The sequence below is a fragment of the Sus scrofa genome, chromosome 1 (genome assembly GCF_000003025.6).
Source record: "Sus scrofa isolate TJ Tabasco breed Duroc chromosome 1, Sscrofa11.1, whole genome shotgun sequence".
Lineage (NCBI taxonomy): Eukaryota > Metazoa > Chordata > Mammalia > Artiodactyla > Suidae > Sus > Sus scrofa.
In genome coordinates, this window is record NC_010443.5 from 220,876,878 (window position 1) to 220,898,972 (window position 22,095).

The 22,095-nt window shown below is 43.5% G+C and overlaps 1 protein-coding gene across 1 annotated transcript in view; it reads right to left on the reverse strand.

Annotated features, from left to right (window-relative positions):
- DMRT1 (doublesex and mab-3 related transcription factor 1) overlaps positions 1-22,095 on the reverse strand; it is a 111,958-nt gene that overhangs the window by 35,393 nt on the left and 54,470 nt on the right. The window contains 1 exon segment of the mRNA NM_214111.1: positions 11,190-11,334. Within this exon segment, the coding sequence (NP_999276.1) occupies positions 11,190-11,334 (145 nt within the window).

Consider the following 22,095-nt stretch of genomic DNA (forward strand, 5'->3'; position numbering starts at 1 on the left):
CAGCAAAGGTGCCCTGTTTTTTAAAGAATGAGTTAAAGATGTAAAAGAAACCTCACGATAAGCCACTGACAGACCAGGTTGAATGTAAAATACCATCTCTCTCAAAAATTATCCAGGGAAAATCAATAGGCCTTTCATTCTAATATTAAAATAATAACCATGCACACAGAGGGGGGAAAAAAACTATTTTAAAAAGTGGTTCTGGGAGTTCCTGATGTGGCGCAGATGAATCCAACTAGGAACCATGAGGTTGCAGGTTCGATCCCTGGCCTTGCTCAGTGGGTTAAGGATCCGGCATTGCTATGACCTACAGTGTAGGCCACAGACACGGCTTGGATCTGGCGTTGCTGTGGCTGTGGCTGTGGCCGGCAGCTATAGCTCCAATTAGACCCCTAGCCTGGGAATCTCCATATGCCATAGGTGCAGCCCTAAAAAGACAAAGAGACAAAAAAAAAAAAAAAAAAAAAAAAAAGTGGTTCTATTTTGGAGTTCCCGTCATGGTTCAGTGGTTAACAAATCCGACTAGCATCCATGAGGCTACGGGTTCCATCTCTGGCCTTGCTCAGTGGGTTAAGGATCCAGCATTGCCATGAGCTGTGGTGTAGGTCGCAGATGTGGCTTGTATCTGCTGTTGTTGTGGCTGTGGCTGTGGCTTGCAGCTACAGCTCCGATTTGACCCCTAGCCAGGGAACAGCCATATGCCACAGGTATGGCCCTAAAAAGCAAAAAAAAAAAGTGGTTCTGTTGGTTCTGTTTCTATCTGCACTTGTTATTTCGAAGCTGATAACTAGTTATTTAATTTTGCAATGTCTTCCTTTATCAAATACTCTATTACTCACACTTTACTCCCTCCTGTTATATAAAAATAAAGTGCAAATATCTTCACAAAATTAAACAGGGACTTTACCATGTTAATCAAGTCATAAAGGTGTTTTAAAGTTTACATTTAGCTTTGAGAACAGTAATGTAAATACCACACCTGATACCTTGTGGATTTTTTAAGGCTGCACTTGAGGCTTTTTGACCAGCTAAGTCACCACTGTGTTCTCAGTTTTTCTACCTGCCATGTGCAAATGACGACCCTCTTCTCTCCTTCACAGGCACTGTCTCCATATTCCAGTGGCCTCATCTGCAACATGGGGGTGCATTCCCCAGCACGCACAGAGCATGGTCTGACAGACAGTGTGAGCATTACCTAAGTGTGAGAAAAGGAAAAGGAAAGAGAGGGAAGAAGAAACCATAGGATTTACCAGCAGAAAGAAGTAGTTCAGAGACCAGAGCACTTATGCTAGCTCCTCTTCTTCAACACTAGAAACAGACTCAGAGATGTCACAGCATTCTACCTGCAACTCTGCCTAGGCTCTTTTGGCAGGAACACAGATGGAGCCTCTCTTGACATCTCTTGCAGGGCCGTGTTACTGATCAAAAAATAGTCATATGCAAAGATTTACATCTTTAATACTCAACTTTTCCAAAAGGAAGGTTCTACCTGATATAAACCCAAGATCTGCTGCAGCCTAGGGGTTGCACCCCATGTTTTTCCATGTCTGATTTATTTTACCAAGAGCTTTATCAGAATGCCTAACCAGCAGAAAGAATCCAGAGGTCAGTTCCTTATTCACACAAGAAACCATGAGCCAACCCAGGAGTCCTGTGAAGACTCAGCATCAGGCGGGGCACCTGGAGGAGCACAGAGATGAGTCAGTGAGGTGCCTGCCCCCCGGTTGTGAGAACACACCCTGGTCATTCTTGCTCACCTGCTGCAGGGAGTGAACTTCCTCATTCCCGGAGGGAGTCCAACTTCCCTCAGAGAGAGCCCTGGGAAGCGCCTGCTATTTCTAGACTCATGGTGCCCTTCTAAAAAGGCAGCATTTTACACAGGGGACAGACATGTTAAAGGCCCATTAGCTCTTTCTTTTCATAGAGGGAGAAAAAGAAGTTTGAAGAAAAGACAGAAACCTGTGTGTCCTCATCCAACAGCATTTCAGCTTGCCTTCTATACTATTCTTCAGGTAAAAAGGGACCTGCTGGTATCCTTATATGGTCCTCTTCCGTGGTTGTTTCTTTTGAAACATATCATATGTGTGATACATTAAAAATAAGTCTTCAAAGCTGCCAATTCCAAATCTTTATTATAGGTTTAAAATGAGTATGCTGCATATTCCTAACTCAGCAGACCAGAATGCCTAGCCCATTTGGAGAATCACAATACACCTATGGTTAATTTCAAGTGGGGGTCCTGTAGGACTAAAAACACTCCTTCCTCTATAATTGTGATCACTTTCACCTGTAGGGCCCAACTTGCTGAAACTGAAAGAGAAATAAGACATGGAGACAGGTCTTATGTGAGATTAAGGGAGTTGATAGCTTCTGCCATGCTTTTCATAATTTTTTTGTGATCCATATATAAAATAGATAACTGCTGTTACCATCTTTTTCAACCTTCCCCATGAGGGATCTGAAGCTCAGAGGAGATTAAATGAGCATCTCACAGTCCAATCCAGAGGTGGGGATCTCAGCCAGACCTCCCCTCCTGGAGGGGGGAGGGCAGGAGAATCCATTCCCTTGCAGGCACCAGCCTCCACAGTCACTGCCACTGAATGCTCCACCTACTTCTCTGTTCAAAGTTAAAACTGAGAATAAAAAGGTCACATAAGGAAAACAGGTTCACCAGCCAAGTGTTCTCTGAAATTTAGCGAATGAAAAGTCATTTCCTAAACTGTCAAAGCTTAAGCTCAACATTTTCTAAATGTTGCATAAAACACATTCAGCTTTCTTTAAAAAGCAGGGTATGAAAAGGCTCAATGTGCTTCTCCCCTCCAGCCTTGCCATACAGTTCAGAGCAGAACATACCCAGTAAGAGCAGCCCCCAGACTCCTTGGCCTGCTCCCCCTCTTGTCTAAGAAATGCCTAGCTTGAAACATTTCCAGAACAGCTTTCTTCCTGACAAGAAGAACTCCCTGAAACATCAACACAGCCGTGCAGAAAGGAGCGGTGGGGGCAAGAAGAGTGTCCTGCCGCTTTAGTTCAGGTCGGATTTGCAGAGCTTGTTTACACGATTTCATCCTCTCAACACCTGCATGGGTTTGATAAGCCCGCCTCCTCCCCCTCCTCTAACAGGTGAGGAGACCCAGGCTCTCAGAGAAGAGTCGGGTACTCCCATGGTTATAGCTGGTCAGTCATGGCTCCATCCAGATGCTAAGCCGCTCATGACAGGTACCACATCACTCCACCTAAAAGGCAGCTTTGGTGTCCTGGATCGTGAGAGAGGAGATCTGAGGGTGCTTTCAGTGGGCAGCCCCACCTTGCTGTTCTCACTTACAAAACTGGCAGGTTCAGCCTGATCATTTTTGCTAAAATCCAACTCTAATGCACAGCAGTAAGCAAGTCCATGCCGTGCAGTAAAAGCTCAACCATTTTGAATTTAGTCATGACAACTCTGGGGAAAGTAGCATATGCCATCAGTGAAATCAGGCACCTCTAGAGTCAGTAACCTACAAAATTGCCAACACTGAATAAATTCAGAAAATCGTATTTGAGAACAGAGAGGTCTCTGCAAGCTGCCCAGATACCACAGGAGGAACATAAGGTCTTCAACTAAGACAGGCCCTCTGCTGATGCTGGTCATCTGACCTCTGAGTAAAACATAAAAGCAATGCATCTGCTGGCATCCTATGTGTGTTAAATGACTAACAATGAATAGCTCCTGATATTCAATCAGCACCTCACATGTGTGTTTTGTCGCCTAGAAAGAGCAGAGGTTGAAATGTAAAGGAAGGATGAGCTGGCACCAAAGCCAGTAGAGGCCAAAGAATCAGAAGAAACAGGATACACTATTTCTAACTTTCTAAATTTAGATGACAAAATAAATAGATAAAAAGATCTAAGTAGTTACATCTGTACCACTATAAATCCAAACCTCTTTGTGAGTGCCAGCCAGCTCCACATACTCTAAGAACTTATTCTCAAGAATTCAAAATGTAGGAGTTCCCATTGTGGCTCAGTGGTAACAAAGCCAACTAGTATCCATGAAGATTCAGGTTCGATCCCTGGCTTTGTTCAGTGGGTTAAGGATCCGGCATCACCATGAGCTGCAATGTAGGTTACAGACCCAGCTTGGATCTGGGGTTGCTATAGCTGTGGTGTAGGCTGGCAACTGTAGCTCCAATTCCACCCCGGCCTGGGAACTTCCATATGCCGAAGGTGTGGCCCTAAAAAGACAAAAAAAAAAAAAAAGAAAGAAAACACACATACACACACAAGAATTCAACGTGTAGAGAAAAATGCCTAGTTACAGATATGAAATGCCACCTACCTGTAGACATGTGTGCACCTGTTAACACAAAAGTATTGCTATGGAATCTGCCTTTCACCCACGTTTAGAAAACATTATTGCCAGAATGTTCCTACCACCACTTCCTGAAGAACTCGCATCTGTTACTGTATCTGTTACTATGAAGTGGCCACACTCATACCTAAGCCAACCCTCCACCTGGGCAATATGGGTCACTGTATATCAAACTATCTGCAAGGAGGAACCTGTTTTAATTTTTTTCAGTATCCAATCCACAGCAGTTGATGCTGTTATAAAATGCAAAAAAAAAAAAGGAATTACTAGAATCATAATCCAAAAAATAGCAAATAATAAGTGTTGGCTAGAGAAATTGGAGCCCTCATCCATTGTGGTGGGAATATAGAATGGTACAGCCACTATGGCTAATGGTTTGGAGGCTCCTCAAAAAGTTAAACACAGAATTACCGTATGACCCAGCAATTCCACTCCTACGTATATACTGAGAAGAACTAAAAACATGTAAACAAAGACTTGTACATGAATATTAACAGCAGAGCCACTGACAACATCCAGGAAAAAAAATGGAAACAACCTAAATGTCCATCAGCTGATGAACAGATAAAGAAAATATCCATACATGCAGTCTTATTAGTCCCTAAAAAGGAATGAAGTACTGACACATGATACAACTTGTATAAATCTTGAAGATATTACACTAAGTGAAAGAAGGCAGTCCAAAAGGCTGCATATTATATAATTCTGTTTAATTCTGTTTACACAAACTCCCAGAAGAGGCAAACTGTTGAAACAAGAAAGCAGATTAGTGGCTACCAGGGGCTGGTGGAAGAGGAGGGAGAGTGACAGCTTAATGGTATGGGATTCCCCTGCAGGGTAGTGGAAATGACAGAGGAACTGTTCAACACTGTCATCTACCAAATGCCACTGGATTGTACACTTAACATGGACAATGGTTAGTTTTATGTTAGGTGTATTTTACTTCAATATAAAAATGAATCACTGGAAAAGTAAATGACAAAAACTACAATTTTTTTATTGGTTTGAAAGACATAAAATTGCTCTGTCAAGTTGCTATAAAGTTTTTGCTTTCTCTTTTTTTCTTTCTTTCTACAGCCACACCCACAGCATACAGAGGTTCCCAGGCTAGGGGTCAAATAGGAGCTGCAGCTGCTGGCCTACACCACAGCCACAGCACCACCAGATCCAACCCACATCCATGACCTACATCACAGCTTCCAGCAACGCCGGATCCTCAACCAACTGAGCCAGGCCAGGGATTGAACCCTCATCCTCGTTGAGACTCTGTTGGGTCCTCAACCCGCTGAGCCACAATGGGAACTCCTTTGTTTCCTCTTAGTTCCTTTACTTAGCTCCCCTTAGGCCAGTGACAAAGTGTGCACAACCTCTCTCGGGACCATTGCCCTCTGAGGGGGGCCCTTGGGGATCCCACTGCATCTCTGTCACTCAGAGACACTGTATCCTTCAGGACAATTGCACCTCCATGCACACCTAGCCTTTTGGGTCACTCCCATCAGCACACAAACCTATCATAATATCCCTCTTCTTTAAAACAGAGGCAAGGAGCTTCCTTGAACTCACCTCCCTGTGCATGCACTGCCCTGTTTCACTACTCCCCTTACAGCAAGTCTCCTTGATGAGCTTTCTACATGTTCTGCCCCTTGCTTCTCTCCCATGTGCTCCTGAATGCACGGCCAGACTTTGGTCCCCACTTCCCCACTACGTGGCCACCCATCATTTCCACCCTGCAACTGGTCGATTCCAGTCCTCAACTCATTTGACTGCTTAGCATTACTTGGCTCTGTTCACTGAAGTGCTTTCTTCATTGGCTCCCAAGATATCCTTCACCCTCAGTTTTCCTCCTACCTCATGGGGGCTCCTTATTTCTCTCCTCTTTGCTAGTCCTCCTCATCTGCCAAACCTATCAACACTGGACGGCCCCAGAGGGCAATGGTTGGTCCTTTATGATTCACCCACTTCTCCAGGTGATTCCAATACTTCCAACAACATCTGTGCATGGAACGCTCAGATTTATTTCTAGGAGGGATGTCTCCCCTCAACCTCAGCCTTCAGACCAACCCCCACCTGACATGCCCTCGGATGACTCACGTACATTTCACACTTAACAGGTGCACAATTAGACCCCTAACTCCCGCATACCTGTTTTTCCCATAGTCTTCTTTACCTGGATAAATGGAAACTCCAAGTTCCTACTTGATCAGAGCAAACATTATGAAGTCATTCTTCACTCTTCCCTTTCTGTCACATCCCAAATTCATCACCAAATCTTACTGGTTCTATCTTCAAAACGTATCTAGAATTCAACCACTTGTCATCAGTCCTCCACTCCCACTGCAACTAAGCCACTGTCATCTTTTGCTAGAGTTACTACAACAGCCTTCTCACTGGTCTCCCAGCTTCCACCGTGCACCCCTACAAGCTATTTTTTTTTTTTTTGTCTTTTCAGGGTGGCACCTGCATGTGGAGGTTCCCAGGTTATGGGTGGAACTGGAGCTGGAGCTGCTGGCCACAGCCACAGCCACAGCAAAGCAGGATCTGAGCCACGTCTTCGACCTACACAAAAGCTCACGGCAATGCCGGATCCTTGACCCACTGGGCATCCTCATGGATGCTCATCAGATTCGTTTCCACTGAGCCATGATGGGAATTCCCCTACAGTCTATTCTTAAACAGAGGCCAGAATGGTCTTTAAAAACCACAAAGCAGACGTGTCAGCACATTGGTGAGATCCCTCCAATGACTTCCCAGCTACATGAGATAAGAACCAAAGTGCCCGTAACAGCTAACAAAGTCTTACATGTCCATGCCCCACCACCTCTATGTCCTGACTCTTTTTCCAGGACACAGAAAGAAGAGAGAATGGCTGCTAGCCTTTTTATAAAGAAAAACATCCCTGCATTCTATTTTCACGCTGCAACACCAAAGGAAAACTTTGAACTTGGACTCACTTCTTTGGCTGGTAAAGAGAAATGTAAGCTTTAAAGATACTGAACAAAAATGCACTTAACAGACAAATTTATACTTAAGACTTTAAAGAAAATATTAAACCTACTGAAAAAACTTTTTCACATTACTCAGAAGTCCCCACTTAGAGTAACTGATATACTATTAACAAATCATAATTTATTTACTAACGCAACCAATTAAAGGACCTCAACTCAACCTTGATAGAATCTGACAAATGTAACTGATCAGCCAGCCTTACCATTTCTCACAAATGCCTCCATTCCCATCACTGCATCCTGCCACGAGCCCCAGCCTCATTAACCAGAGAGCCTAACTGGTCCCCAATTGTGCTCATGCTGATGATAAAACTAAAGCTCCAATGCCCCAGGAGATGATCCTAGGGTGCCCCTCAAACCCATAAAAGCTTCTTCTCTTTTCCCAACCCTTCCTACCTGCTCTGTAAAAATGTCATGCAATGGAGAAGCCCAAGATAACATATAATGGAAGTCATAAAGCTGCATTTCTTTAAAAAATAAACTCAGATATGGCTTTCCTATTAATTCATGTGATCATTCTCCATGGCAATTCCAAGGTAGATATACAGAGATTTTACTGTACTTCTTCCTAGCTAACTCCCTTGTATCGGGAATCAGCCCCTCCTGATTCACTGTCAGCGAATTAGAGGGGGACCAGAAGCTAAGCCTCTGTCCTCATCATACCACACTTTCAAACACACACACGCAGCACCAGCAAAATTTTAGGAAATTCTGGGGGTTATTTACCCAGACTCTCGCTATGAACACTGGGGCAGCTGGTCTTTTCTTTCATGGACTGTAACCTCTCTCCTTCTGAGTCTCTTCCTTTTTGGCCATAAATTCAAATGCCTATCTCCCCTCTCCAAATTCCCTCCTCTCTGCTCTAATAAATTTCCTCTTATCTTTTTGTCTTACTGCCTTGCTCTGAATTTACACCTCTGTCTCAAGAATGCCAGTGCTTCTAAAAATATTCCACTATTCCTCCCAGCAAGGGGCTCAGGCAATTTCTCCCTGAAAGTAGGTTTCAATCCTGATTTTCTGTACGGACAAACGTTTCTTTAACTGCTTCATCCCTAAGTTGTGCCCTGGCTCCATGAGATAATGAGTTAAGAAGACTCTAACCTTTCAGGACTGTGTTTTCTTACAAAGCAAGCTTACTTAAAGATCATACCTCGGGAGTTCCCATCGTGGCTCAGTAGTTAACGAATCCAACTAGGAGCCATGAGGTTTCGGGTTCGATCCCTGGCCTTGCTCAGTGGGTTAAGCATCTGGCATTGCCGTGAGCTGTGGTGTAGGTTGCAGACACGGCTCAGATCCTGCATTGCTGTGGCTGTCACGTAGGCTGGCAGCTACAGCTCCGATTAGACCCCTAGCCTGGGAACCTCCATATGCCACAGATGTGCCCCTAGAAAAGATGAAAAAACAAAAAGACAAAAAAAAAAAAAACCAACAAAACACCTAACTTATGTATTCATTTGTTCGTTCTTCCTTTCCTTCATCACTCAGCTGATGAGTGACAAATAAAAGGCATCATAGCAACTAAAAAGGTAAAAGATGTGCTCTCTGTCCTTAAGGAGCTTATAATTCACATAAGTATATGGAATCAAAGGCAGTATGAAGGGAGGACCACGTGGGCATACATTATATATAGTATGAGTATGTCAAATACAGAAAATTGTGCTTGTCCACTCCTGTTAATAAAAGTCCAAGTGCAGTCAACAACGTGTACTTCAGTCTCTACATTTCAAACCAATCAGTTCCCTTGTTGTATACAGTCCATATCAACGAAATCCTTTATTTCATTATGTCAAATAAAGCATAACTTTTCCAGCTTCTTTAGACATCAGTGTCCTGATTTTGGAAACCAAAACATGGTTCTGATTCTCATTTCTAACCATTCATTTTACAGAGAAGCCATTTCTCTACAGTCTGCTTACTGAGAAAACCATCTTTTTTTGAGACTTTAATGATTTTTATTATTTCCATTATAGTTGGTTTATAGTGTTCTGTCAGTTTCTACTGTATAGCAAAGTGACCCAGTCATACATATATATACAGTCTTTTTCTCACATTATCCTCCATCATGCTCCATCACAAGTGACTAGACATATACAGTTCCCTGTGCTATACAGCAGGATATCACTGCTTATCCACTCCAAATACAACAGTTTGCATCTCTCAACCCCAAATTCCCTGTCCATACCACTCTCTCCCCCTCACCCTTGGCAACCACAAGTCTGTTCTCCAAGTCCATGAGTTTCTTTTTTGTGGAAAGGGTCATTTCTGCCATATATTGGATTTCAGATATAAGTGATATAGTATTTGTCTTTCTCCTTCTTACTTACTTCACTTAGTATGAGAGTCTCTAGCTCTATCCATGTTGCTGCAAATGGCATTACTTTGTTCTTCCAGCTTCTTCTTAAAATTTTTTCTTTTTTATTAATGTATAGTTTATGTACAATGTGGCAATTTCTGCTGCTGTACAGCAAAGTGACTCAGTCATACATATGTATAGAACATCTTCTATGTTCTATCCCAGGAGACTGGATATAGTTCCCATGCTATATACAGCAGGACCCCACTGTTTATCCATACTAATTTTTTTCTTTTTTTAGGATCCCACCTATGGCTTAAGGAAGTTCCCAGGCTAGGGGTTGGATGGGAGGTGCCACAGCCACAACAATGCCAGATCTGAGCCATGCCTGCAACCTACATCACAGCTCAGGGCAACACTGGATCCTTAACCCACTGAGCAAGGCCAGTCTGGTTTATTAACCACTGAACCACAACGGAACTCCTGTTTATCCATTCTAAACGTAACAGTTTGCATCCGCTAACCCCAAACTCCTTGTCCATCCCGCTCTCTCCTCTCTCCCACTTGGCAACCACAAGTTTGTTCCCTATGTTTGTAAGTCTGTTTCTGGAAAACCAGCATCTTTTGTCTAGTGTAATGGTAGAATGGTAGAATGTACCAAGTCACTCATTAGTGCCCTGATTTCCACTTACTCCCTCAACTGCATATACTTCTCACTTTCCTAGATCAAAAGATGATGCTTACATATAAAAACTTTAAAAAGGGTCTGGAAACACAGCAGCCATGAAAGAGGTGACGATCATTGCATAAAAAACATTGAGGAGAATGTTAGAAGTGAAGTTGAGGAATGGCGTATTTCCAAGTGCTCTGGTTTGTTAAACAGTCATTTTTTATTTTAAAGCCATTATATCAGAGTTATTTGCATTGCTACTGCATAAACTCTGAGATCTACTATATTCAAAAATGCTTTATTATGTTATTTTATTTCCTCCCCCAAAAGATGAATACACACACCTTCAATTTTTAAATGGAAAAGTTTTCAAAAACGAGTATTTAATACTCAGAAATACATTTCACCAAAAATATCAGGAATTGAACCATATTTAAAGTGCCCCTGATACTGCATATTGATCCTTCAGAAAAAACTTTTTTTTTTTTTTTGGCTTCTGATGGGCATCTCTTTTTTTTTTTTTTTTTTTTTTGGCTGCACCTACAGCATGTGGAAGTTCCCCAGGCCGGGGATCAAACCTGCACCAGAGCTTCAACCTATGCCATAGCTGCGGCAATGTCAGATCCTTAACCCAATGCATCAAAAGGGAACTGCCTGAGTCTCTATCTTATTCTTGCTGCTCCAGGTGTCCGGTGGCAAGAGAAACATGACATTAAGAATCCAGCAAAGCCAAATAATAACTACTTTCAGTGATACTTACACAACATCTGCCAACACCCGCTAACTGGTAAGTTGTTAGAGGACAAGAGGCCTGGTGCTGGACAGGTGTCCTCTCTCCCCCCTCAAATCCAGCCTGTGCAACCAGAAACTTACCACTCGCTTTGGCTTCGGAGTAAGATGGGCCGTCCTCAAAAGTGAAGATCTGGGACACACTCTGGCCCAGGTAGGAAGGAGGCGGGTAGTAAGAATGCATCCTGTACTGGGAACTCACGGCATGGCGGGTCTCCGAGTTTTTCATCTGATTAAGAAAAAAAAGGAATATATTGAGACCAAAGTTGCATATTATAAGAACAACCTAATTCGATATATTAAGGGAATAGCCTATTAAAGTTGGAAGCATCCTCATCCACAATTACGCCCCCCCAGTGCACAGACCCTATGCAGCCTGGGGTGCCTTTTCTAACCTTGGGTCCCCTCTGAAGTACCCCTCTCATTCCACCTGGTCACAGGATGCTCGAACAGTAAGTACAAAAGGGCGGTAAAGATGGCAGAGTGATGCCTAGGAGTTAACACCATCCCCTGTAACACTGACCAGGCATTTGACCAGGAGCAAGTTATTTAACTTCCTTACATGTTTCCTTGTGTATAAAACAGGCATCTTACTTGGTTAGCTTACAGTGTTCACATCAAGAGAATGTGTTTTTTAAAAAAATGCAAGAGTTCCCGCTGTGGCACAGCAGGTTAAGGATCTGGTGTTATCTTTACGGAGGCACAGGTTCAATCCCTGGTCTGGTGCAATGGGTTAAGGATCCCGTGTTGCTGCAGCTATGGCGTAGACTGCAGCTTCGGCTTGAATTCGAACCCTGGCCTGGGAACTTCCACATGCCGTGGCTTCCAAGTACGGCCAGGGGAAAAAAAACATGCAAACTCTGTGTGAGGGTCAGCTGTTATTGCCAGCATGAGGCCGTGCTGGATACTGTCACTCAGAGCCATTCCCACTCCATTCTGTGCTGTTCCTGGTAGCAAGGAACTGAAGTCTGGGATCTGTGTCTCCCAGGCCCTCCTGTCACCAGGCTTCTGGAGGTGATTTGGATTCTGCTAATAGGACATGAAATGAGATCTGGAAGGCAGAGGAAAGCACATGCAGCTTCTCCAGGAGTGGTGGCAACTGACAGTGGCAACCATGCATTCTTCTGGCTATCAGACCCTGTCTTTGGGACCGTGGGGAGCTTTTACTTAAGAAACAGTTCTTGCAGCTTCCTGACCCCTCATTCAAGGCTAAGGATATGGAACCTCCAAGCTTAAAAGGGGTCCCCACTCCTGCTTTCCTGGTTCTTCCTGCACTTCCACGAACACTTAAAATTGTTCTGAATCCTGCACAGGCCCTGGTACACAGAGTAAGCAGTAAATGAATGATCAGATCTTCACAGAAAGAATAGCGGGACGAACAGCTAGCCTTCTATTACTGATACTGCCTTTCAAAAACTAAATTCACATGGTATTAACTTTATTTAAAATGTCAACATAAGGATAAACCAATTCTGTTTAAGAATTACGGAATGAGTATACATGAACACATGTATGTGTATACATGTATGTGTAACTGGGTCACCACACTGTACAATGGAAAAAGAACTGGGAAATAACAATTAAAAAAAAAGAAAAAAATGTTGGCTTGATCCACTGCCAAAAAAAAATCACGGAATCATTTCAAAATCATATTTTTCAAGCAAATCTTTAGAATGCTCCTTGATAAAGAAAACAGGACTAACTTGACAGAGGCTGGCAGGATATAAGCAGGTCCTGGGCTTCCTCAAGATTTTCTATGAACATCTTGGAGTTTCCGTCATGGCTCAGTGGTTAACGAATCCAACTAGGAACCACGAGGTTGTGGGTTTGATCCCTGGCCTTGCTCAGAGAGTTAAGGATCCGGTGTTGCCATGACCTGTAGTGTTGCACAGGTCACAGACATGGCTCGGATCCTGCGTTGCTGTGACTCTGGCCTAGGCCGGCAGCTACAGCTCCGATTAGACCCCTAGCTTGGGAACCTCCATATGCCACAGGAGCGGCCCAAGAAATGGCAAAAAAGACCAAAAAAAAAAAAAAAAAAAAGATTTTCTATGAACATCTAAATTCTGGACAATTTCCTAAGTTATGCAGGCCTACGTGGGCTCTGAACATTATGGCTTTGCTTGGTGGGAAGGCCTAACCCCTGATTTCTTAGTGCTAATCTGAGATGTTTAAGGGATTCATTTTTGACCCTCCCAACTACTCCCCAGCATAGATGTGTCTGCTCTAATGGGTGGATTATTTTTTCTTGCAGAAGCAAAGAAGATGCCATTCCAGTTGATTATTCCCTTACAAGTGAAGTTTATCTGGCAAGTTCCCTTTACCCTTTCTAGTTTGTTTTTTCAACACAAATAAAATGGTATCTCTTCTTGCTCAATCACCCCATTTTCATCTTCTACCAGTATATAAATCTCTACTAAATAAGAGTGCAGGCAAGCTATACTTGGAAATAGCCAAAGGCTAAAAACTGTCTGCCTTTAATGAGTGAGAAGCCATTAAGGAGCCATGAAATCATTTAAAGTGAGGATCAATGGTCAGTTTACTGCACAGACCCAGTTATCAATTAGACTAGTGCTTCCCAGGGCTCTCTTACTGTGTATTCAAACAGCCTGGGGATCTTGTTAAGAAGGAGATTCTGATTCAGTAAGTCTGGGGTGGGGGCCTCACAGTTCGACAAGCTCTCAATCAGCTTCCAATCAGGAGATGCCGATTCTGCTCAAGGGACTAGAATAAATAATCCTTTCCCTCATACTTGGATTCTTTAGGGGCTGTGACCAAAGAAGGATCTTCTAAACAACTCTTTTGACCAACTATTTGCAACCACCAACCTTCCACCTAAACTCAGGGAAGGTGGAAATGATGTAAAGAGCATTTAAATTGTTTCATTATTTTTCTCTTTATATATGAGATTCTCCAGAGCTAAAAGATTTCTTTCAGGGGTCTGCACCATCTAGAATTGCTGCAGGGGTAGTACAAACTCAAATACGCTTTGCATTAAAAAGCCATTTCTGCCTCTATAAACCGCCCTCGGGTCAATTATACAACCAAAGTCATGAGCAATGAGTTAGAAACCAAGTGCCAACTTTTAAGGACAGGGTGCCCTAATGTAACTCATGCGTCCTCCCCAGGCTGGGCATCTCTCTTTGGTGTGACAATATCTTCCAGTCAATTTGCAGGGGAAAATGCCTTTCCATTTCCCCCATGTACAAGAAAACTAACAGGATTTGACCCTGCAGGCTCTGCAAAATGCTGAATTTTTTCTTTTACTGTGAATCTTATGTAACATCTTTGTGTTAAATTTTCACTGTGAGTCTAGAACAAGGGTCAGCAAACTTCTTTTGGTAAATGGCCAAAGGGTAAATCTCTTAGGCTTTCCAAGCCACGGGTCTCTAGACAATCAGCAAATAAATGGGCATGGCTATGTTTCAATAAAACTTTATTTATAAAAATGTACCCTGGTCCTCAGCCTCCACTCCCACTGGAATGTGGGGAGGCGGGTATCCAGCACTGCCAATTGGGCTGCACCCCTAGAGCATCAGATTTCACTGGTCTGGTTGTAGCCCACACCCTGGTCTTTTTCAAAGCTCCCCAGGGAATTCCAACATGACACCAAGATTAAGAACCAGTGTTCTACAATTACCTATGTATTTCGCACACCCAGAGAAGTATGAAATCCCTAGTAATAACTAAAGACATAGAGAGTTTAAGTCTGAAGACTAGTCAACTGCTGCTAATTCCATGTATATAAAATCTGAATAGAGATTCAGATAAACTGTGGAGTATTTTTCCTCTTTTGACCAAAGCTTATCGGAAAATAAACACAATTTCAAATCCATGTAAATGCTTTTTTCCCTTAATTCCTTTTCTATGTTTTCAGAAAGTATTACATAACAAACATTACTTAGAAATAGTTACTGAGTTAATCAAACTCAGACTTTCAACTTCTCCAGTGAATCCCGAGATGAAAACCTCTAGCAAAAGAAGATAAAGGGTCAGACTTCACCTAAAGTTATTAAAATGTGAGTTCATTGAGGCTCTCAATCAACTTACTTGCTCCCAAGTAGAAGACTGATCTACAAACAACCAGCTATGCGACAACTTGAACATTAGAAAGAAGGCCGATTCGATGCATTTCTAAGGGCACATGTAAAGCTCTGAAACAGGGAAAACTGAATCATGATTCACCCAGAAAGTCCAGAAAAAGGCATGGAAAAATGCAACTTAAAACTCTACATCTCCTCTTGACCTCTTCTAATTAAAAAAGAAAAGTCAGAATCTGCTACGTTAGGCTTAGACAAAAATGGGTAAATAAACCATTGAAACATGCTGTTTTACCTTAAACCAGCAGTACTCCCCTGGGGCAATCTGTCCCCCAGGGGACATGTGGCAAAGTCTGAAGACACTTTTGACTTGTCACAATCTGGAAGGGAGTTGGGGGCTGCTACTAGCATTTGGTGAGCAGAGACCGGAGCACTGCTAACCATCGTCCAATGCACTGGGCAGCCTCCACAGCACAGAATTATCCAGCCCAACACTGTTTTGTTTTGTCTCTTTAGGACCGCAGCCACGGCACATGGAGGTTCCCAGACTAGGCATCAAATTGGAGCGACAGCTGCTGGCCTATGCCACAGCAACACGGGATCTGAACCACGTCTGTGACCAACAGCTCACGGCAACACAGGACCCTTAACCCACTGAGTAAGACCAGGGATCGAACCCACATCATCATGGATACCAGTCGTTTTAACCACTGAGCCACTATGGGAACTCCCAGCCCAACATTCTAACAGTGCCAAGCTTGAGAAAACTTGTTTTAAAGTAGCCTAGTACTAGCCCTCGTGCTCAGCACCTCACCTAAAGCAGCTAAAACAGCGAAGTCCTACGGAGGGATAAGAGGTGCTAGCAAATGAAAGGAACTGTTGTGTTCCACTGAAAGGATATAATTTCCTCTCCTTTGTGCAATGCTGCCTTGTTTCTTCTCAAGATGTTATTTTTCATTCCTTTAAATTAAACAAACAAACCAAGCAAAACCTAAACGCCCCAGATTCCAGTAAATCATGGCTACTGTTATTACTAGCACATGGTAGCTGGCAAGCAAGAGGCATGTTTTATAATCTTATCACCCACCCCAAGTCTCTGAACCCAAGCATGACCTATGGGTGGAAGCTGGGCAGGCGGAGAATGGGCAAGGTGTTAGTGTTCACCCCAGAGGAAAACCTAAGAGCTTTGGGTTTTATTTTATTAAACTGCTGAGAATATATAGCACAATAAATCTGAACCATAGGTTTCCTTCTAATATACCGCAGTCACCTTTTTTTTATAGTAACAGTAAAATCCCAACAGAATGTAAAAATGTTAGATCTCACTTCCTTTAAAAAAATTCCCAACTACTACTCACTGGTCATCTATTAATGCTTCAGACAGGAAGAGAGTCTGGCCTTACACTGAACCCAACACTCCATCCTGGAAATGGCTTAAAAAAAGTTTCCTGAAGAACAAGCTGCCATCCAGTTTTTATCAAGCATGGCTCAGCTGCACAGAATGAGAGTAGCTGACAAAGAAAGGGAACAGTCTTCATAAGAGAAGTGATTTAACAGAATAATATTCCTAATTGCAAACTCTGATATTTAAACACAGAGTGTGGAGATGCCCCAGCACTGACACGCGGCTTACAATAGCCACACATGGGAGAAAACTTTGGTTTTACAACAAAGCAGGGCTTTTCTCACGCTGTCAAATTCTGGGTCTCCTGGTGATGTTCAGAGTGGAGGCTGAGGCTGACTTTTGCCCTCATTGAAGGATTTCTTCAGTTTTAAGAGAAGCTTCTTTTCAAGCCATTTGAATGGGATGCCTGTTCCCACGCTCACCTGAGAGCCCTCTTGGTCCGAGGACTCACCTGGGCCAGGTGCTTCCCCTGAAAAGCAAGTGCCCTTTCACCTTCTGAACTGCGCACCTCATTCATCCTCTTGGATCCCACACATTTAGTGTCTGCTGTTGTGCACACACCTCAGAGATTACCCCAACAGCAGTGGGCACAAAGCTGAGTCACGTGCCACAAGTGAGTCCCTACAGCTGCAATGCACCCCTCCCTCTTCCCTGTCCCTCTAGTCCCCTGGAGGCGAGACTTCCCTCTCCTAACTTCCTTAGGAGTTAACTCCACGGGGCTCAGCTTGCTTTCTCTTAGGTGCTCCTTCACACCCCTCCCTAGAGGCAGGAAGAGAAAAGGAAACAAAGGGAGACTGGCCTCCTGAGGAGCCAAGCCCTTGGAAGGGTTCCCACAGAGCCCTGGGCTCCCTCAATGCCAAGAAGGAGTTGCCTTGGAGGGTCAGCACTTAGGCATTACAGGACACAACAGTTGTTTCTCCGCAGGGAGGAGGTGGGAGGGAGAGGCAAGGAGAAAGAAGATGCATACGCAAAGAGCAGAGAGGACAAATAACTGAAGGAATGATGTATCTGAGATCTTTGAAACTGTAAACCCCATATTTCCCAAAGCTTCAGAGCCTATGACACGGAACTTGTGTGGGTGGGCTTTTCAAAAAAGAATCGAAGAAAAGGAGCTGAATTCCAGGTAGCACTTACACCAGTCAATTTTTTTGTTTGTTTTGTTTTGCTTTTTAGGGCCACACTAGTGGCATGTGGAGGTTCCCAGGCGAGGGGTCCAATCAGAGCTATAGCTGCTGGCCTACACCACAGCCACAGCAATGCAGGATCCAAGCCACATCTGTGACCTACACCACAGCTCACAGCAACACTGGATCCTTAACCCACTGAGGGAGGCCAGGGATCGAACCCGCAACCTCATGGTTCCTAGTCAGATTCATTTCCACTGCACCACAATGGAACTCTCAATTTAAAAAATATAAAAAAAAAAAGCCTTAAGATGAACCATGGGAGAAACATCCACCCCGGGGGGGACAAAGCGTGGGAATTCACACCACTTATAAAATTTAAAGGTGGAAACGGAGGATGATCTCAGGATGCACTTGCATTTATTTATTAATGGTCTACTTTTCTTGTTTTTAGTGAAAAAACAAGTAAGATGTGAATATCCCCACATTTAAAAAGAACCCAAATTAATTTCCTAAAACTTGTACTACTGCTCATTTGGTTGTTTTCACCATCAGCATCTGTGGTACAGACAGAACAAAGTTTACTCTTCCAGACAGTGTTTTACTCTGTGCCTCAAAATAATTCAACAGCTTCAACTGGCAAATATGTATATCCAGAGTTCCCATCATGGCTCAGCAGAAAAGAATTCGACTAGGAACCATGAGGTTGTGGGTTTGATCCCTGGCCTCGCTCAGTGCATTAAGGATCCGGTCTTGCTGTGAGCTGCGATGTAGGTTACAGATGCAGCTCAGATCCTGTGTTGCTGTGGCTGTGGCCAGCAGCTACAGATTTGATTCGACCCCTAGCCTGGGAACTTCCAAATGCCAGGGTACAGCCCTGAAAAGGCAAAAAAGCAAATACGTATTTCTAAGAACAGTTTAGAAATGATTAGAATTAACCAATAAAGCTGAACAGAGATATGAGAATTCACTGTATACAGTATAGTAAGCTGTTTTTATAAAGTTTTCATTTTCATTTATATATAGGTATAAATATATACTACATAAATACACACACACATATACATAAAAAACATTTCTTACTGAGGATTTTGGTCTAAAATGTTTGAAAGACCCTGGTGTATGAAGCAGGTGAAGGGAAGTAAGAACATTTAAAAATAGATACAGAGTGAGGAAAAGCCAAACTCTGAGAAAGGTTCCTTTCTGTGGAACCTGGGAGGGTTCTGTTGCATTCCAGGGGTTCACAAAAGAGAGAGGGGCGGGCCATTTGGAAACAGCCTCTGGGACAAGCCCAGTGCCCTCCTCATTTACTCGAACCATAAATCTCTGCAAGATTTTGCCGCTGCAGGATCAGAAAGTGCTGTCTGATTCACAAATCTCTAAAACACAAACCCTGACTTCCCAACGGCACTCATGCAGAGCCAGGCAGAAATGCAAGCAACGTTTACATAAAAGCCAACAGGAAATAGCTTCAGTAAAAGAGCTGGGGTTTGTATTTTAAAAACTGAATTAATAACTATCAAGACACAGTACTCTTGGAGTTCTCATCATGGCTCAGTGGTTAACAAATCTGACTAGCATCCATGAGCACGCAGGTTTGATCCCTGCCCTTGCTCAGTGGGTTAAGGATCCCATGCTTTGGTGAGCTGTGCTGTAGGTCGCCAATGAGGTTTGGATCCCGCATTGCTGTGGCTGCGGCGTAGGCAGGCAGCTACTGCTGATTGGACCCCTAGCCTGAGAATCTCCATATGCCACAGGTGCAGCCCTAAAAAGCAAAAAAAAAAAAAAAAAAAAAAAAAAAAAGACACAGTACTCTCCACTGTCTAACATGCAAGTCTCTGAAATCATTATATCATTATATTACACCTCTGAGGACAGGTGGATGGGGCTATGGAAGGATGACCCACTTACTCTAACTTTCCTGAGAAAATGTAACTTGCCACATCTCACAGTCAATAAGTGCGGGGTGGGGGTGAGGGGTGAGTCTGGAGGTGGAATGGAAAATACAGAGACTTGAGCCCTCATGAGGTGATCAACGTAGAGAGAACTGCTGAGAGACATCAGATTTGCTTCTGCTCACAAAGGCATTAAGCCAAGGCGCAGGACCCAAGGCATGTCCGCCTTGGAAGCTTCTCTCTACTAAACCAAGTCACCTTTCCCACTTTAAAGTGAAGACATCTGCTTCTAAGAAAGACCTACTCATTGTCTTTGACCTTGAACAACTCTTCACATTTTCACTGCTCCAAGATCAAAGAAGAAACTGCAACGGGGGGTTAGGGGGTAGTCAGTCTGAAAATGAGCAGTAAAGATGCCTGTAACCGCACATTCAGGAATTTTGATTTCAAAACCAGAAGTATCAGAGGCATCCATTTCTGTTCCCATCTTGATGGACAAACTTAATTAACCTTTGCTACTCTGTTCCAACCTACTGTTGTAGACAAAACTAGTGACCCACAAACAATATGTTACCATCAGAATCTCACCGGCTGCGACACCAAGAGATATAGCCCCATCAGCAGTATTGGGAAATAAGCCACTGGGATTAGCTGCTCTAAGAAATATGGATTATATTCATGTCACACATGAGCTGTCAGAAACATTAGGATACTTTTAGCATAAATCAGCAGTGTGAAGGGTATCTTATGAGGACTGAACATGATAGACTGCTTGAAGGGCAAGGTGAGACTGTCTGGGGCCACCTTCTAAGTGTAAGCACATGTGCGTGTGCACTTAACCCCAAGCGGCACCAAACACCAGAATGCAAGCTGGTGACGCTGATGGCACTTCACACCCAACACACGCTGGGTTAGTGGCATGGACAGGCCCTTCCCCTCCAAAACCACGATGGAGAGTCTCCTCAAAGTAACCAAACAACATAACAATGACCAAAAATCTGTCCTTGAGTGCACAGAAGTCTGGGTATGTGTGTGTATGAGCACATGTGACAAACATGGTTGATGCTGTGAGGACGAGGACTTTCCCCCACTCTCTAACACGTCAAGTCTCAGAAAACAATATGTAAGATGTATCTTCTAATAAAATGTTAAAAAAATTATTTAACACTTTTCAGGGCTTCAGCTCATGAAAACCAAGCAACGTGGGCTGCCAATGAGCAAGGCAGAGATAAATCCAGGTGCCAACTCTGGCTCCCACTTGCCAGCCTGGGACACAGCAAGTTACTGAACTCCTCCCTGAGCCTCAGTTTCTCACTCACAAGAGGGGTCGCCAGGCCCCGAAAGGCCACACTTCCGGGCTGAGTGGAGCAGCAGGTACAAAAAGCCCAGCACGAGGCTGCTCAGTAACTGCCCTGCCGCAGCCCCTCCACGGGCCTCCCACTGTGGGGGCGTCAGTGCGGGGTGGTGATCACACCCATGGACCCCTCTTTTGGGTCTATTACCATTTAACCCTGAGCCCTTTCACAGGTGTCACAGACCTAGCAACAGAGGGAGACAGAAAAACCTGCCCATTACATACTTTAAAAATTATTTCAAGTATACAAATACTTGTTTGATATCTGAAAGAAAAATCCTGTCTGAAGTGTTTCTACTTTTCACATTTAAAAAGTTGATCATTAATATGTGTAATCTAATAGAAATGATACACTAGAACTTACAAAACAGAACCAGACTCAAAGACTTTGAAGACAAACTTCAGTTTACCAAAGGGGAAATGCTGTGGGGGGGAGGGACAAATTAGGGGTTGGGATTGATATACACACTATTACATATGGAATAGATGCATAACAAGGACCTACTGTATAGCACAGGGAAATTTACTCAGTACTGTGTGGTAACCTACATAGGAAAAGAAACTGTAAAGGTAGAGTTCCTGTTGTGGCTCAGTGGGGTTAACGAACTCGACTAGAATCCATGAGGATGTGGGTTCAATTCCTGGCCTCACTCAGGAGGTTAAGGATCCAGCGCTACCAGGAGCTGTAGTGCAGATGTGGCTTGGATCTCTCATTGCTGTGGCTGTGGTGTAGGCCGGCAACTGTAGTTCCAATTCAACCTCTAGCCTGTGAACTTCCACATGCTACAGGTACAGCCCTAACAAACAAAATATATACACATACACACAGACATGTTAAGTACATATATAGCTGATTTACTTAGCTGTATGGCTGAAATTAATACAACTTTGTAAGTCAACTATATTCCAATAAAATTTACTTTTTTTTTTTTCTTTTTAGGGCTGCACCTGCAGCATGTGGAGGTTCCCAGACTAGGGGTCAAATCAGAGCTACAGCTGCCGACCTACACCACAGCCACAGCAACTCGGGATCTGAGCCACATCTGCGACCTTTACCACAGTTCACAGCAACACCAGATCCTTAACCCACTGAGCGAGGCCAGGGATCAAACCTGCGTCCTTACGGATACTAGTCAGATTCGTTTCCGATGAGCCATGACAGGAATTCCAAT